The 19504-nt window shown below is 48.4% G+C and overlaps 1 protein-coding gene across 11 annotated transcripts in view; it reads right to left on the reverse strand.

The window, feature by feature from the left end:
* LOC146809242 (B-cell receptor CD22-like) overlaps positions 1 to 19504 on the reverse strand; it is a 481112-nt gene that overhangs the window by 172367 nt on the left and 289241 nt on the right. For all 11 annotated transcript variants that reach the window (XM_085616059.1, XM_085616063.1, XM_085616056.1 and 8 more), the window contains one exon: positions 7518 to 7811. In XM_085616059.1, the coding sequence (XP_085472185.1) occupies positions 7518 to 7811 (294 nt within the window). The remainder of the gene's footprint in view (positions 1 to 7517; positions 7812 to 19504) is intronic.

Consider the following 19504-nt stretch of genomic DNA (forward strand, 5'->3'; position numbering starts at 1 on the left):
CACCAGAGACAAAAGAGCCCAAATGTAGCCCAAATATCACCCAATTGTAGCCCAATGACAGAATGTCCCAGAGTGTTCTTAAGAACAACTAGAGCGCTTACTGTCTTACTTATGACAAAAGTATGGCACACCTGAAGCCATCTTGATTGGAATAAACTAGTAATACTTAAAACATTTAATTTAAAAAGGAACACAATAAGGGGGTTTATTTTGCCATAGAAATTATGATTAGTGCTGAAGAAAGAAAAATTAGGGCACATTTAGAGTGACTTCTCAAATCCTCTTATATTTCATTCAAAAAGTCTGATATGCAGACTGAAACATGCACTTTTAATACCAGCAGCAGACTTCCTTGGTGAGCAGTAGCTTTACTACAGTGATCTAATGAGCAACTAGAGTGCTAACATTCAGAATTTATGGCAAATGTGTGACATATCTGAATACCTTCTTGATGGAATCAAAGTAAAAAATTGAAAGCATTTCCTACTGAGGAGACTGCAGTAAATGAGGAAATTAGGAAACTTCATAACAAATAAATCTCCCAAGATGGCCACAAAAGTGCCCAAATGCAGCACAAATATCACCTAGATGTAGCCCACATGTAGCCCAATGACAGAAGTGTGCAAAACACTTATTTTTGGTGTATTTGCAGTTTTATATAGTGCAGACTTGTCAGGTATTGGAGTGCTTTACATGAGCATTGGTTACATCACACAAGATCAAATTCATTTTGGTTGTAGACATGGGGAGATTAAGTGATTTGACCAGAGGTGAAGCAGAAACTCCAACCTCGTTCCCCAGTTGCAAAGTCTGCAGCTCTGGAAGTAACACCACATTCTCTCGCCAAGGTGCAACATTTAATCAAGTGGTCAACTGGATAAAAAAACATAAAGATTACAAATAATTTAAAAGTTCTTTGTCACTATTTGAAAACTCAGAAAATATGTCCTCATTTTAGTTTTTTAGAGCACTAACCATAACTTTGATGCAAATAAGACCCTCTCATATATGTAATTTCTAAAGGAAATACTCTAGGTATTACAGTTTTGATGACATCAAGATGACGTCAGGCGTTCCACACTTTTGTAATAAATATAGAATGTTAGCAATCTAGTTGTTCATTGGGATACTGTTGAGAGGCAGAGGCCAGGGGCACGGACTCTGAAAATTGAAGGCAGGTAGGAGAGTGCAGATGCAACAATTTGACCACACTGGGCAGGCAGGAAGGGCAGTGGCAGCACAACAGACTATGGAGGGCAGTGGAAAGGGAGGCAGGGGCAACAAACCAACAATACAGGACTGGCAAGAGAGGCTGTGGCAATGTAATAGACCATTGTGGGCAGAAGGAAGAGGCAGTGGTAGTACAACCATACATGCCAACAGACACGTTTCAGCCAGGAAACGTACAATGTTTTTAAGCTCAAATGGGATTTATTTGATCAGTCTCCTATCTACAATCTCCTCTTTTTCAATGCAACTCAAAGGGGAAAATCAATACCCCAGTTTTTTTTCAAAATCTCCCTCTTACCAAGTTCAAAATGTTCGCAAGTATGGTACATTGGATCATGGTAGGCAGGAGGAATTGGGGTAGGGACATGGACTCGGATAACAGAGGACAGGAGGGACATGGAGAGGTGCAACAAACTGACCCTACAGGGCAGGCATCAGATTTTGCAGCAGCACAATACACCACACAGAGCATGCGGGACGGGAGTGCAGCACAACAATCCATAGAAAGCAATAGGGAGGGGACAGGACCATGCACATGGACAACAGAGAACAATGGTAGCTAGCTGACCATAATGGACAGACAGGAGAGAAAGCTGCAGCATAACAGACCATAAAGGGCAGGAGGGACGGATCAGGGGCATTACAATGGAACAGACAAGCCAGGAGGGAGGGAATAGGGGTCTGCACATGGGTGGGGGCAAGGGGGCAGGGCAGGAGCAGCAAGATGACCATGGAGGTCAGGCAGGATGGGCACTAGAAACAAGACACACCATGGAGAGCAACAATGAGACTATGATGGCATACACACAGACCATGGAGGGAAGGTGGGAGGGGGCCAGGGGCAGCTAGCTGACCACACAGGGAAGGTGGGAGGGGCCATGGCAGCACAGAAGACAATGCATGGCAAGCGGGAGGGTTAGTGGCAGCACAATGGCTATGATGGGCAAGAAGGAGGGTGCAGGGGCATGCACAAAGGACCATGGAGGATAGAAGGGAGGGTCAGGACCTGGGCACAGACAAGAGAGTTCAGGGGAAGGGGCCTCACAACAGACCGCGTGGGGCAGGAAGGAGGAGTAATTGCAGCACAACAGACCAGGGAGGGCAGAAGGATGTGGCAGTAAAATGGACCATGGAGGACAGAAGGAAGGGGATAGGGGCATGGCATGTGGACAGGCAGGGTGGAGGTGGCAGGGACAGGTTACAGTCATCTGACAATGCTAGGCAGGTGGGAGGGGAGTGGCAGCTCAACAGAACACTCAGAGTAGATAGGAGTGGCAGGTCCATGGAACAAGGAGGGCAAAAAGGATGGAGCAGGGGCATGCACAAAGACATCGGACGGCAGGGGGAAGGAGAATAGTGGCAGCAAGCTAAGCACGGAGGCTAAGCAGGAGGTCAATGATGGGCCATAGAATTGGGCAATGGAGGGCAGGAGGAGTGGACTGGTACATCATGCTAAATGGAGGGCAGTGGCATCACATCCGACCATGCATGGCAGCAGGGAGGAGGCTAGTCCATGGATTCAGACAACAGAGGATAGGGAGGAGGTGGATGGGGCAGCAAGCTAACTGTTCAGAGAAGGTGGGTATTAGGAACTTTATTGTTTTTAAAATGTGTGTCTGTGCGAACTACTTAAAATATGAACAAGTATGCAGCATAATCTCACTTTTATTCAGGAAGAAGAGGACGTTTGTGACTGACTCCGGGCTCACTTGGCAGAAACACCCCCTGACCCTCCACCCCCCATCGCAAAATGTAATGCCCGTGAAAAGGGTAGGTGGACGCAGTGTTATATAGAACATAGTCCTGAGAGCACGATTGAAAATGAAAACTAGATATAGTATATGGTATAAACTATGCACCGAAAAGTGTGATATAAGATGAACTGGGGCGTGAAATATAATATGCAATACATTGTGCGCAATGACAGATTCATTGGAGAGCGCGAGATAGCACAGGCACTAGCTCGTGCTATGCGATATGCGCCTTGGAGTGTAATATGCACAGGCCAGTGTTGTGTAACCTAACTAGTCTCTAAAGTTGTAATATAAAATATGTGCTGGGGAGTGTAACGTTGCATATGCCCGGTGACATAGATACGGATCCCAGATTGTAATATGTATGGCATAGCGCTGTGCGTTATAACATAGGCATCGAGGAGGGCACGTTAGATGGGGTAATATACCCCGTGCAAAGGCAAGCGTGGCATGATATATTCACGAGGTGGTGTTACAGTGCACATGGGCTAGAGAGTTTCATAGCATACACACTAGCTGGTGGAATACAACACAGAGGTGTGAGGCACTTGGCGGGCACTGGTGGGTGTAACACAGCACTGGGCTCAGCCAGGAGCATGCTGTGACTCTCAAGTGAGGTTCGTCTCCTTTCCAGAGAGTAAAATAAAAAGTATTACACATCCGGCGGTGGATGTGTGTTTTATTAACCGCGAGGTGGGTTTCTTGCATAGTTTGGTTGAATTTTTGTCGAATCCCCTTTGAATGGCTTGGTGTGCGTGTATATTAAATGTGCCCGTCAATAGCTACCCATGTTTGTATAAATAAACGACAAGGGTGTCTACTTGGAGAGTACCCACTGGCGGGGGCGCCGGGATTAGGCATGGAGGGGCATCAGACACGTCAGAGCTTCACTAGCGGTGTAAATACATTCCATGTGGATTCATTCTATGCAAAGTCGCCTTTTAATGAATATCACGCAAATCGTCATGGTGATAGGTACATACGGTTTGTCCAGCATGTCCTAGGTTTTTCTATAAATATATATTTTTTTTAAATATTAAAAAACAAAGGCCGGCACCGGGGGATGGGGTCCCTGGGGCCATAAGTGGCCTGAGGAGGGGGGCAATGCAGCCCCCTCCTAAAGAATAAAAAAAAAAAAAAAAAAAAAAGGCCATGACCCGGGGGTTGGGGTCCCCGGGGCCGATTAAGGCCTTGGGAGGGCCAAATTAATTCTTTTCAACAAAACAAATTAGGGTGCAGGCCCTGGGGGATGGGGTCCCCAGCGCCAGTAAATTAGAAAAAGAAGGGTGGCCACACAGCCCTCCTTCTTAAAAAAATAAAATAAATAAAAGACCGGCATCGCGCCGGAGGCCACGCCCCCTCCTTGCAGCACTCTGCAAACGCGCCCCCTGGCCAGTTGTAAGTTGGGGAATTAATTACCCTTCATTACTGAGGGTCCCTGAGGGCCAACTAGCCCAACAGGTATCTCCAGTATGCGCCAGGGAGCTGCGTTGCAGACAGGTGTTCTGAGGCCACGCCCCTTTTTACACCTCTATGCAACGCAGCTCTGTGGCGCTTACTGGAGGTACCTAGTGGGCTAGTTTGACCCTTAGGATTCAAGGGGACTAAATCTCAACTTAGAACGGCCACAGGGCGGGTTTACACAGTGGTGAAGGGAGGGGACGGGGCCTGAGGTGACGTGTGCAAACACGCCCTGTGGCGCGTTTTAAGTTGGGGAAATAATTCCCTTTCAATCCTGAGCGACCCTGGGGGCCAACTAGCCCACCAGGTGCTTCCAGTAAGCGCCACTGGTCTGCGTTGCAGAGAGGCGGTGCAGGCCGTGCCCCTTTTTACACCTCTCTGCAATGGCGCTTACTGGACGTACCTAGTGGGCTATTTTGCCCCTAGGGATCCTCAGGGTTCAAGGGGACTTAATCTCCCAACTTAAAAAACAGCCACAGGGCGTGTTTACACAGTGGTGAAGGGAGGGGACGGGGCCTGAGGTAACGTGTTTAGAAACGCCCTATGGCACGTTTTAAGTTGGGGAAATAATTCCCTTTCAACCTGAGGGACACTGGGGGCCAACAAGTCCACCAGGTGCTTCCAGTAAGCGCCACTGCGCTGCGTTGCAGAGAGGTGGTCTAGGCCGGGCCCCTTTTTACATCTCTCTGAAACGCAGCTCTGTGGCACTTACTGGAGGTACCTAGCGGTTTAGTTGGACCCTAGGGATCCTCAGGATTCAAGAGGACTTAATCTCCCAACTTAAAACGGCCACAGGGAGCGTTTACACAGTGGGGAAGTGAGGGGACGGGGCCTGAGGTGACGTGTGCAAACACGACCTGTGGCGCGTTTTAAGAGGTAGTTGTAATCCCCTGCCCTATTATATACTAGGGGCTTACAGAGGAGGTCATGCTGATCACAGGGGGACCCCAACGTATAGTGTTCCCTAGTGTATGTAGGTGTTTTCACTGTATTCTAAGTGTCTTTTAACATAGCACTGGCTCTAGGACTGGTTAGTCAGACTCAGTTACCACCAGTATCCGTCTGAAAAAGTTGAGGGTACAGGATGATTTTGCAACAAGGCTTCTTTCTGCTCTTCTGTTTGTTCTTTCTGCACGTTATCCTTCTTCCTGCACTTTTCTTTGTCTTTGAGGACTTCTGTTGCTTCTTTCTGCATTTCTTTTTTTTCTTTCTGTGCGTTCTTTCTTCACATGCCCTATCTCTGTAGGCATAGTTCGAAATTAACATTTAAAAAACCTTTGAAATTCACTGAAAAACACCATAGGTTTCAGGCACGTTATAGTTAGGAATTAGCATTTAAAAAACCTTTGAAATTCACTGAAAAAACCATAGGTTTCAGGGGCGTTATAGTTAGCTGGACTTTTCACTCGTACAAAACCATTGAAATTCCCCCGTTATAGTTAGTTCAGCTAACTATAACTCGCGCGCCTGCAATGCACTGCTCATGACGTCACAGATTACATCACTCATGACATGGTCAGTGACATCACTCATGACATCACTGATGACATCTCAAATGACATCACTGATGACCTCACTGATGACATCATCCTTGTGATAGGGGGAGAGGAGGTCTGCCACTCTAATATAAACTTTGATACACACATTCAAAAATAGAAACTAAAATTTTCAAAACAATGGACATACCAATATCAGTTACAACAACCTATTCAGTAATTCTAAGATCCACATACACATCCACTCATTCACCAACAGTCCTATACAGTAACTCATACATGTACTCACTCATCATATGTACTCATACACCTATACATCCTGTTACACAACGCCACTCATCCATAGAGTTATTCACACACATAGTCACTCATGCTAATAAAGCATCAAACATCCATTTACTTGCATATACAGTTATACACACACCACCACATTTACTTCTACAGAAACTTACACAAACTTAGTCTTTTAAACAATCACTTATAGAAACACATACTTTTTCATACAGGAACTCTTTCAATCTCTCACTCTCACATATACTCACTTATATACACCAATAGTCACATATACTAGTTACTTATAAAGACACTATTGAGACAGTCATTCACTCACTAACACACCCATGCACACATCATCCACCCATACAGTCCTGCACACATGCTGTCTTCAACACATACAAACAGTGAGTCACTCATTCATGCACCTATGCACTACATAATACCCCCCACCGAACCATACAGACACTCATACTGATACTCAAAAAAACAACTAATAACCTATATAGACACTCATGTAGCTACTCACCAACCCATGCAGCCACTTATACACAAAGTGAGAGACTGATACAGATATTTACATATTTAAGCATTACTCACTAAGCGATGTGTTCACTAAGATACACTTAATCAGTCAGTTATACAATCAATTTTTCAAAAACAAATCCATTTAGACACTTATATACCCATTTATTCTTCCATCGACCTTGAGATATACATATATAAAACATATGTAATTTTCAGAAAAACACACATTCACTGGATGATGTCATCAGTGATGTCATCAGTGATGTCATTTGAGATGTCATCAGTGATGTCATGAGTGATGTCACTGACCATGTCATGAGTGATATAATATGTGACGTCATCAGCAGTGCATTGCGGGCGCGCGAGTTATAGTTAGCTGAACTAACTATAACGGGGGAATTTCAATGGTTTTGTACGAGTGAAAAGTCCAGCTAACTATAACGCCCCTGAAACCTATGTTTTTTTCAGTGAATATATATATATAATGTGCAACTTACTGTACTATATCAACATGTCTCCCTAGCATTAGAGTACTGGGTCACAGGCAATTGTTAGAAATGTATTTACTTGGACAGGCATGCCTTGCATGTACATAATGTTGATATATTTCACATATAACTTCCACACACACAAGAAGTAGGTATTAGAATAGGCATTACTTTGTTGAGAATATTTTTTTCCACCACCACCACCTACTTTGTATATGTAATAATAAAATGTGACATCAAGATATCACCTAAACCAATATGTAACAGCTAAGGGTACATTTACTCACATCTTATTGCCATTCTGAGTGTTCTTTTTGAGGTTATATTCTCTGTGTATGAAGCAGTGCACTGTAAAGATTTCCCATGATCCTCTGCCATGGGAGTATAGTACATCTCAGAGACCACCTTCCATCTGCCATTACTGAGGTCTTCAGTAAAACTGCGGACATTGATGTCCTTCCAGTCCCAGCTCAGAGTGGGTGGTGAGGATGGGCAGGTGTGAACAGCAGAACAGTTGATTTTAACAGGTATTCCTTCCGTCATCTCCCCAAGCTCACCTAGGGATATCTCCTCTGGGCGATCTACACAAAACATTAAAAGAGGAATTTAGCTCCAAACATTGTAGGCTCAAAACCCCCTAGAATACACGTTGACATTAATTTAATTCATCAAACCAATTCCAAAACTCATGGAAAACTAGCAATTTCACATGTGAACAATGAGAGCACAACTCAACCTAGTAGTGATCAGCTATTGCAGATCAGCACAATAATAACCAGAGTCTATGAGGCCCTTCTGTCTGGATATCTTTAGTTTGCTTCTTGACAATTCTATTTAAATATCAATAATGGCAATCAGAAAGAACATTATACTGATGCAGCCATGTGAAAAAATGTAACCTAGCACATCAAATATGTGTATTTTGTAGACATATCTATAAATGACGTAGGAGAAAAATAACACCTTCGGGCAGATGTATATATGTACATGCTATTTCTGTAGTTCAAACCTAACCAAAAGTCAGCAAAGAGCTGTAAAGGGTCAAAGACGAGCATAAAGTTAACCAGTGATAGAAGAAGTGGCTGTGATATGGACGGTTAATGCATTGTGAGGTAGTGTTTCCTAAAGAGGTGAGTCTTTATCACTTTCTTAAATTAGAACAGCATTGGGGCCGTCCTGATGGATAGGTAGAACAGGCTTGCTGCATCGTTTTTTTTCACACAGTCTCCAATCTGATGGTGTCCTGTCTCCAGGTGTACTGACAAGCACCGGAGATGGTGAGCTTTTCTACTTGATAAGAACGGATGCTGGTTTTGTAAATGATGCATCTGTTTTTGAAGATGGTGCAGGCTTCCAAGGGGAGCCTTCAGGATGGGGGTGATGTGATCATATTTTTCAGGCCTTTGATAATACATACTGCAGTGTGCAGCATGCCCTTAAGGGATGTCAGTGTGAAATAAGGAATTACATGTTGCAGAGTATTGCAACCTTCAAGATGGTGGAGTACATGTGCCTGAATAGCAGTTCTGAAGTTGATTTCTGGAAGAAATATTTTCACCTTCTTAATGAAAGAGAGCTGATACCAGGACCTTTTGTTTGTTCCTCGAGGGTGAGGTTGGTGTCCAAAGTGAACCCAGGTGGCCTGACATTTGTTGAGAGTTGGTGTTGGAATCTTTTAAGGTTAATGTTATTGATCAAGGTTTGTACTGTTTCTTGTGTGTTGTTCTTGGAAAATAACAGAAATTCTGTCATAGTTCGACTAACCCTTAGATCGAACACCCAGGTCTGGATCGAGCACAGGCAGTATCTGGGGCATTGGATGTTTGAAAGCAAGGAGACTTAAGTTGAGTTGTTTATCATCTGCATATTGGTGAATTCTAATGCAGTTATCTGACAGCCATGCACAAAGCTGCTCCATTTATTAGTTGAAGATGATAGTGACTACTGAACCCTGGAGAGCTCTGCAGAGGATCAGGATCTTTTGGGATGCCGAGATGCCCATGTGAACAAACTGGTGTTGTTTGGAGGAGAACCAATAAAGCATATTGTCAATGAATGCTATTTAAGACACCAGGATGCATAACAGAGTGTGATGGTAGACTATCTTGAAGGTGGCTGATAGGTCCAGCAATATCAGTGGTCAAGAAAGAATCGCCTACTATATGTAAGTATAGAAGGCATGCTGCAGCGTGGTCTGAAGTGAGACTTGTAGTTGTGAAGGAACGTTGGAGCATTAATGTTATCTTGGAGTTCAATATATATATAGTATTGCTGTCCTCAACACTTTGAGAAGAGTCAGGAGGCACAGAGCCACTTAATTGGAGTCACAGGCTTATTTGTCTAAAGTATATAGGCTGAACCATCTTCTCAATTTTTTTTATTTACTTTGATGGAATATGTTAAAGTATACTCATGTTAAAACAAATACATTATTTCACAATATTTCCCTCGCCGGTTTCTCCGCCCATGTTTTGGCACCGCTCCCGCTAAGTATTGTTGTCATTGCCACGTATTGTATTCTGTTTTCTGTTTATATTTTGTACTTTGCCTGTCTCTGTGCTCTGTAGTGCCCGTTTTTGCCCTGTGTATCAGCCCCCTCGCCCGTTTTTCCCGCTCTCCTTTCCCCCCGCTCCCCGCCGCTGCTCCCCTGCGGCCCCACCCCCTTTTAACTTCTGTACCCCCATTCGCCGCCCCGCTCCCGCCTCCCAGCTGCTCCTCCCTCCCACTTGTTCATTTATGGCAGAGTCCGCGCGGTGGTGAGCTGTGACATTTGTCCCTGCCTCAGGGCCGGTCGCTCCACACACTGCGCGACTCCCCGTGAGTGTGCCAGGCTCCACCGCTGGTGCCTCGAGATCACCGCTGCCCTGCAGCTGAGATTTGCATTTCCCTCGCCGGTTTCTCCGCCCGTGTTTTGGCGCCGCTCCCGCTAAGTATTGTTGTCATTGCCACGTATTGTATTCTGTTTTCTGTTTATATTTTGTACTTTGCCTGTCTCTGTGCTCTGTAGTGCCCGTTTTTGCCCTGTGTATCAGCTCCCTCGCCCGTTTTTCCCGCTCTCCTTTCCCCCTGCTCCCCGCCGCTGCTCCCCTGCGGCCCCGCCCCCTTTTTACTTCTGTACCCCCATTCGCCGCCCCACTCCCGCCTCCCAGCTGCTCCTCCCTCCCACTTCGCCATTTATGGCGGAGTCCGCGCAGCGAGCACGCGCAGCGGGCGCGCCGATGGCGCGCCGAAGGCAAGCCCGTCTACGCCCGTCCGCGCCTGGACCACGCTCAGCGCCAGGACCCCTGGCCCCAGTCGACTCCAGCCCACACAACGGACCTACGACGCCGCCGCCCTCAACGCACTCAAACCCGGCCGGAACCCCGCCTGCTACCAAGCCACCCCGAAACGCACCCACGGACCCTTCACCTGCCAAGCCTGCAACTTCACCTGCCTCCGGACCTGCACCGCACCCACCAAGCCAAACACCAGCAACAACCACCTCAAGTGCATCCTGCTCAACACCCACTCCATCCACAAACACGCCGTCGAACTCTGGAACCTCCTCGACACAACATCCCCAGATGTCGCCTTCCTCACAGAAACCTGGATGAACGCCTCCTCAGAGCCCGACATCGCCACAGCCATCCTGGATGGATACAAGATCTCCCGGAGGGACCGCGTCAACCAGACTGGAGGAGGCATCGCCAACGTACACAAGAACACCATCCGCATCACGACCAACTCCGACGACACCTTCACCGCCGCCGAACACCTCCACTTCCAGATACACTCCGACCCCAAGACGACCCTCAGAGGCACCCTCATCTACAGACCCCCGGGACCACGCACACAATTCAGCGAAGACATCGCAGACTTCATCAGCCCGCACGCCCTCCCCTCCGCTGACTACATCCTCCTAGGGGACCTCAACTTCCACCTGGAGAACAACAAGGACTGCAACACCACCACCCTGCTGGACAACCTCGCCAATCTCGGACTCAAGCAACTCGTGAACACCCCCACCCACTACGCCGGCCACACGCTTGACCCCGTCTCTCATCCAGCAAACACATCTCCTTCAGCCTCTCTACCAGACTTCATTGGACTGACCACAGCTGCGTGCACTTCAGCTTCAGAAAAACCATGACCCACCACCACACGCAACAGGTTCCTCGCCGGAGCAAGATCACCGCTGAGCAGCTCACCACCTCCCTCAGCCGGAACCCTTCCGCCAGCACAACCGACCTTAACGAAGCAGCCAGCAACCTCACACAGTGGCTGACCGCCTGCGCCGACGACCTCGCATAATGAAGAACCCTCCCAGCAGACCCGGCAGCAAGAAAACCCCCTGGTTCACCGACGAACTCAAGGACTCCAAGAAGAACTGCCGCACCCTCGAGAAAGCCTGGCGCCACGACCAGACCACAGACAATATGACCGCCCTCAAGCACGCCACCCGCAGGCACCACCAGCTGATCCGCACCACCAAGAAGACAGCATACAAAGAAAGACTGGACAACAACGCCCACAACAGCAAGGAACTATTCAGCATCATCAAAGAGCTCTCCAACCTCAGCGCCGGAAACAACAACTTCACTCCTTCACAAGACCTCTGCGACTCACTCGCCTCGTTCTTCCACCGCAAGATCGCCGACATACACAACAGCTTCGGCGCACCAACCACGCACCCAATCGCCGAACCAACGCCCCCCACCACCACCCTCTGCGCCTGGACCCCGGTCAGCACCGAAGACACCACCCGCACGATGAACACCATCCACTCCGGATTACCTGCCGACCCCTGCCCCACCACGTCTTCAACAAGTCCGACTCCATCATCGCACCCCAACTTCGGGACATCAACAACACCTCCTTCCACACCGCCACCTTCCCGGAGAGCTGGAAGCACGCTGAGCTCAGCGCCCTCCTGAAGAAACCAACAGCGGACCCCACCGACCTCAAGAACTTCCGCCCCATCTCGCTCCTCCCTTTTCCTGCCAAAGTCATCGAGAAGACCGTCCACAGACAGCTCGCCGCCTTCCTTGAGACGAACGGATCCCTCGACCCCTCGCAGTACGGCTTTCGAGCCAACCACAGCACCGAGACCGCACTGATTGCAGCCACCGATGACATCAGATCCCTGCTCGACAACAGTGAAACAGCGTCCCTCATCCTCCTGGACCTCTCTGCAGCGTTCGACACTGTCTGCCACCGCACCCTAGTACAGCGCCTCAGCAACATCGGGATCCAAGAGAAGGCAACTGAAGTGGGTCATCTCATTCCTCGCCGGAAGAACTCAGAGAGTCCACCTCCCCCCATTCAGATCCGAGGCCACCGAAGTCATCTGCGGCGTACCACAAGGATCATCCCTCAGCCCAACCCTCTTCAACGTCTACATGAGCCCCCTAGCAGCCATCGCACGCCAACACAACCTCAACATCATCTCCTACGCCAACGACACCCAGCTGATCCTCTCCCTCACCAACGACCCCGCCACCACCAGAACCAGCCTCCAGGAAGGGATGAAAAACGTCGCCGAATGGATGAAGAAAAGCCGCCTGAACCTGAACTCAGACAAGACGGAAGACCTCATCCTGGGATCATCACCCTCCGCCTGGGACGGCTCCTGGTGGCCCCCTGCCCTGGGCGCCACTCCCAAGCCAACGGACCACACACGCAACCTGGGCTTCATCCTGGACTCCTCCCTCTCGATGACCAGACAAGTCAACGTCGTCTCATCATCATGCTTCAACACCCTACGCATGCTCCGTAAGATCTTCCGATGGATCCCCACCGAAACCAGGAAGACGGTCACCCAGGCACTCGTCACCAGCCGACTGGACTACGGGAACACCCTCTATGCCGGAACCACAGCCAAACTTCAAAAAAGACTCCAGCGCATCCAGAACGCCTCCGCACGACTCGGCCTGGACATCCCCCGACACAGCCACATCTCCGGCCACCTGAGAGACCTGCACTGGCTCCCCGTCAGCAAGAGGATCACATTCAGACTCCTCACCCACGCACACAAGGCTCTCCACGACCTGGGCCCCAAGTACCTCAACAACCACCTGACCTTCTACACGCCCACCGGCCAGCTACGATCGACCAGCCTCGCCCTCGCCGCCGTACCACGCATCCGCAGAGCCACCACCGGAGGAAGATCCTTCTCCTACCTGGCAGCCAAGACCTGGAACTCCCTCCCCATCCACCTTCGGCTGACCAAGGACCACCTCTCCTTCAGGAAGCAACTCAAGACCTGGCTTTTCGAGCAGTAACGGACCCCTCTCCCCCAGCGCCTTGAGACCCTCCGGGTGAGTAGCGCGCTATACAAATGCTATGATTGATTGATTGAATATTATCACGTTTTCTTCATATATGTGGATTCATATAAAGCGTTTCAATACCATTAACATGGTCACTGGATATTAATCCAAATGCAAGAAACATCCCCAATGCATTTCGGGCCTATCAGGTTCTTCGTCAGGGGGAATGTACTAAATATAATCATATAAGCTTTTTGATCAAACACTTCAAGGAACAAACATGAGTAACTGACAATGGAATGAAATAGAAGCTTCGACCTGAGAACCTTCTTATTTCTCTAGTTTCTTATCTGTCAACATTAGGAAGGACTATAAACAGCCCATTTAATGTAGCTAGCGCTACTAAACATCTGTGACAATAACCACTGCATTGTCGAGACTTACACAAAAAGCAATAAGCATTGAAATGATGCAGTCTTGTGCAGAAGTTCAAAAGTGTAAGAATGAACGAGAACATTAGACGTTTTCGTTAGGTTTTTAGTATATGTTTGCTTTTTCTCTGAGATATGTCTTTGAGCATGGCAAACATTCCTCACTGCCTCCTCTGTATGATACCGCCTGTGCTCGGTGTAGTGGTGAACTATAACTTATTACATCTTCACATATGCAAATAAATGGTTTTTTTCTCTGCGTTAATTTTAAGATTCTTCATTTTGCAGTAATCTTAAAACCTCTTAATTTGTGCATTGAAATTTAAGTGTGGGCCAAGACTACCACATCATTAGCAATCAAAGGGAGTAGGACCGTGACCTCTGGTGTGGGTCCACACTCTCCGCACCAGCTCCGCTAACCAGACGCCTCGCTGCAGTGCTGAACCCTCCTCCTGTTCAGGGATCACGGCTGCAGTCGGACTACGGCCACAGCAGAGCCACGCCTGTCTCCGCCTGCATGGTGCCTTAATTTAACCTTTAGTGTCTTTACGGGGTAATTCATTTTTAGTGTCCCTTCCTCCTACAGTAGCCCTTTAACTTTTGTTACTTCATCTTTCTTTGCTGCTTTTTCCCGCTGCTGCCGCCCCGTGGCCCCTCCCACCTGCACAGCTCCTGCCTCCCAGCCAATAGTACCGCCCCTCTCCCCTACTTAATGGCGATCGCGCAGCAGGCGTGCCGAAGGTGCACCTAAGGCAAGCCCGTCTTTGCCAGTCTGAGAGTCGACCGCTACCAGCGCCAGCAACCCTGGATGCACGACCTGCCACCGCTACCACTCCGCCCTCCTCACACTCAACCCCGGAATATTCAGAGTCTGCCAACAGGCTGCGCCGAACTCGACCCATGGCCAGTTCTCCTGCCTCCACTGCCGTCAGACCTTGTCAATGTCAATGTCAAAGATTTTTGTATAGCGCACAAATCACCAAAGGTGACCTTCACCACCAGCCCTACCTCCAGCACCGCCAACACCTGACACCTGCACCGACTACACCCTCAACGTGTGCTCCATAAACACAAACACGCCATTGAGATCTGGAACCTACTCGATTCTCTCTCGCCCGACATTGCATTCTTCACGGAGACCTGGACCAATGCCGCCTCTGCACCCGACATCAACACCACCATCCCGGACGGATACAAGATCCAAAGGAAGGACCACCCCAACCACCCGGGAGGAGGAGGCCTCGCCATCGCCCACAAGAGCACCCTCCGCCTCACCACCTTCAGCAAAACTCAACCAACTTGTCATCAAACCTACACTCAGAGAGGGACACACCCTCAACCCCATCTTCGCTGCAGGCAACTGCGTTCACTTCAGCCACACAACGCAACCACCATGGACCGACCACCACTGCGTTCACTTCACTGTCGACAAACCCAAGGAACCAAAACAACCCCCCCACCATGAAGGAACTGGGGCAAGGTCACCAACGAGCAACTGAACTCCACCCTCACACGAGGCAACCCCACCGGGGCATCCGACGCAAACATCACAGCCAGAGAACTCCACACTTGGATTGGATCTCCAACTGCGCAGACGAGCTTGCCCCGCTACAAAACCCCGGCAAACAGCGCCTCAGGGAAGCCGCCTGGATCACCACCGATCTCCAAAAAGCCAGGAACACCTGAAGACGCCTGGAGAAGGACGGGAGGAAACCCAAGACAACCGACAGCTACTCCACCTACAAGGACGCCATAACGGACTACCACAACCAAAAGGAACATCATCCAAAACAAAATCCTTGACAACTCCGCCAACTCCAAGGAACTATTCAGTGTCATTCAGGAATTCACCATCCCACGCAGCGAAGCCACAGACATCACCCCGTCCCAAGACCTCTGCGACAAGCTTGGAACCTACTTCCACCTCAAGATCAGAACACTCTACGACAACTTCGTCAACCACCCATGAGACGCCACCGCCGGCCCTCCGCCCTGAGAGACACCAGCCAGCCCACCAACTCCAACTGGAAACCTATCACGACCGAGGATACCGCCACGACCAGGAAAGGCATCCACTCAGGGGCCCCCACGACCCCTGCCCCCTGCACATCTACCACAGGGCCGCGCACACCATCGCACCTGAGCTGCAATGGACCATCAACACCACGTTCAGAACAGGCACTTTCCCAGATGACTGGAAGCATGCAGAAGTCAGGCTCCTACTCAACAAGCCCACGGCCGACCACACCGACCTCAGGAAAGACAGTCACCCACGCACTCATCACCAGGAGACTGGACTATGGAAACGCTCTCTACGACGGTATCAACAAGTCCCTACTCCGCAAACTCCAGATGATACAGAACACTGTGGCCAGACTCTTGCTCAGCATCCCCCGACACGAACACATCAGCCAACACCTGACTTGAGGACACTCTACTGGCTCCCCGTAGATAAGAGGGTCACCTTCAAGATCCTCAACCATGCCTACAAATGCCTACACAACAACAGAATCAAATACCTCAACGACAGAATAAACTTCTATGTACCCAAAAGAAATCTTGTATCTGCTAATCTCGCACGAGATGAAACCCCGCGCATCCACAGAGCTAGAGCAGGCAGACGATCGTACTCTCACATTGCAGCCAAGACCTGGAATGAGCTGCTGACAGACATCGGACACGCCACATCCCTAAAAACCTTCAGGAAGGCTCTCAAGTCTGGCTCTTCAGCTGAACGGATCTGCAATCACCCCTCCCCCCTCCCCCCCCCCCCCCCCCCCCCAGCGCCTTGAGACCCTCACGGGTGAGTAGCGCGCTTAAAATTCCCTGATTGATTGATCAAAGGATGTGGATCTTTAGCCCATCACAGATAGGTACATCGAAATTAAAAGACAATACGAGTTTGTCAACATCACTAATAAAGATTTAAAATAGGGCTAGTGCAACTACACAGCTTGGTCTGATGCAGGCATTGACTGTTTCCCCACCGGAGCGATATCTGACTGTAGCTGCATTTATACCCCTGGTAAATAGACTTTATAGCAGTCACAAGCTTTTCTAGGAAGCCCACGTCTAGCAAATAATGCCACAACTGCTGCCTGTTGACTGAATCGAATGCTGTTTTGGTGTCAATGAATATCATGTGCAACCTTGAGCTTTTTAATTACCTATATTTTAGGCCACTTACAGTTTCATGGCTTGGTCAATCAGGGGCGTAACACAGGTCCCCGCAGCCCCCGCGTTGCGGGGGGGCCCGTGCTCCCGGGGCCACCCTCAGCGGAGCCAGCAAGTCCTACACATCTGTAACCGCCAGGGTTAGGTTATTCATAAATAGGTAGGTTATGTAACACACTTACGCTCGCTCTAGACTTGTCTTCATATTTCATAAATTAAATGGTAAAATGTAATGGTGCGCACTGCGCAGCGTGCACAGGTCTCCGCCGCTGCATCTGCGCAGTCTTTCTCTTCACCCTGAGGGTGGGGCTGCTGACCAATAATTGGCATGCGCATTGTGACTCACGCAATTGAATAGTGTGCGTGAATGGTGAGGCGCAGAGGTATCCCGGAGGCCAGAGACTATTGAAAGCCATAGTGCGACGGGGACCACCGGCCATAATTTTATTATTTCTAGCCCCTGGCTAGCCTTGTTTGCCCGGTCTTCCGCGGCCCGCGCAGGTGAGTCTGTCTCTTCCAGTCGGGGTGGAATGGGATGGATGCATGCATCGTCATGGGCAGTGGGCGTCGGGGCTTGGATTAAAAAACAAAGGTAATATAGGCCCCGGCCCCATACAGCGCAATGGATACCGTGAAGATACATATCTTCAGTTAGAGTGAGACCTGAGTGAGGTGGCTAGTGGTTGCCGCTTGCACAACAGTCGCGGGCCGCCCGTGGCGTGGCTGCAATAAATCAAAGTTATTAATCATGATGATTGTCACCGTGACAATCATCATGATTCAAATTTTGAATGTATTGCAGCCACGCGACTGTGCGCGCAGCGCAACTGAAGTGCATCATGGGGCGGCCAGGCGAGATAAAATAGGAGTAAGGCCCCGGGCCCGGTTCGGTTCTGCCAGGGCCCTGCGCAGTGGAGACCATGATGACGAGGATTCATTGCCCCAGTTTGTGAGTGAGAGCGCGGTGGATGGTGGTTGCGGTGTGCGCACAGCCGCCTGGCTGCAATGAATCAAACAAATGTAATCATGACAGGTGGTTGTCACCGTGGCAATCATCATCATGATTACAATTTTTGATTTAATGCAGCCACGCGACGGTGCGCAAGCCGCAACCACCAGCAGGCCTTCCAGAAGCAACCCATCAGGGCCCTATAAAGTTCTCATTTTGTACATCCCCCTCCCACCTCATGACCCAGTGCTGCCTCACTGAGCTGTTCTCTGTAGTGCTTTAGCGTTCAAGTAGGGAGGGATACAGTGGATTCTGATGGAGATCAAAGGGATGTTGCAAAAAAGGGAATCTCGCATGTAGATTGTACATGGGAAACAATGTAATGCTGGAGAATGATATAGGTGATGTAATATGATATTGTATGTGTGATATGTTTAGTGAGGTTATAACGATGTCATGGCTGGGTGGAAGGTGTTACCTTAAAGGATGGATTCATGTAATCCTTATTTAGTTAATGTAAATCAGTTCAGATTTAGGGGTTAGTTTTAAGAGATATGTTATGGGGTAGATTCATTATTTAAAATATATGCAATACCTTTTCATACTTGGGGCTCAAGGTTAGGGTTGGCAGCATTAGTACATTCTATTAAAGTAATGAATAGAATTTTGATGGCAGGGAAAAGCAGAGATGAAAGAAGAAATGAGACATGAGCAGGTCAAACATAAGGATGAAAAAAGAGAGGAGCTGCCTAGATTGAAGGGGAGGAAGAGGAAGAAAAAACCAATGTGGGGGAGGTGAGAAAAGAGAGAGAAAGTGGGAATTTGTCAGTTTTTTCTTAAATAGCATTAGGAGTGATCTGACCTATAGGAAAACAGAGATCTGTCACATCTACAAGTTAGGTGCTCTGACCCTTTCATTATTCTGAGATTTGATGTAGATTATATTAGCACCTGCCTTTAGCGAGGATGAAAGGAAGAAACCATGAAAGAAGTAAAAGAAGCTATAAATGACAGAAGAGTGGAGAATGTAGAGAGGAGAGATACAGCGACGATATGAATAACTGGTGGAAACAAAATGACAGTGAAAGAAGTAAGAGATTGAAGGGATGAGACCAGAAAACAAAATGAAGGGAACAAGTGGGTGAAAATTAAAAAGAGAAACAGAATGAGACAAATAGATAGGAGAAGGGAGTGATGGAAGGGAAGAAAATGAGAGAAGAAAGACAGTTAAAGGAATGAGAGCTACTGGAAAAGATAAAGGGGGAGAGAAAAATAAAGTAGATGAATGAAGAGGAGTGATAGAAAATAAGAGCAGTGTAATGAGGAAGAGGAGAGAGAAAAAGAAAGCAAAAGAGAGAAAAATGTGTGATGAGGAATAAATACGAACAAAAAAGGATAATAAAGACAAAAGGTAGCGGTGGTAAAGAGGAAAGAAGCAAACTAAGAGAGAAAAGCTAAAAATAGAAAGAAGG

Source organism: Triturus cristatus, chromosome 7 (genome assembly GCF_964204655.1).
Source record: "Triturus cristatus chromosome 7, aTriCri1.1, whole genome shotgun sequence".
Taxonomy (NCBI): domain Eukaryota; kingdom Metazoa; phylum Chordata; class Amphibia; order Caudata; family Salamandridae; genus Triturus; species Triturus cristatus.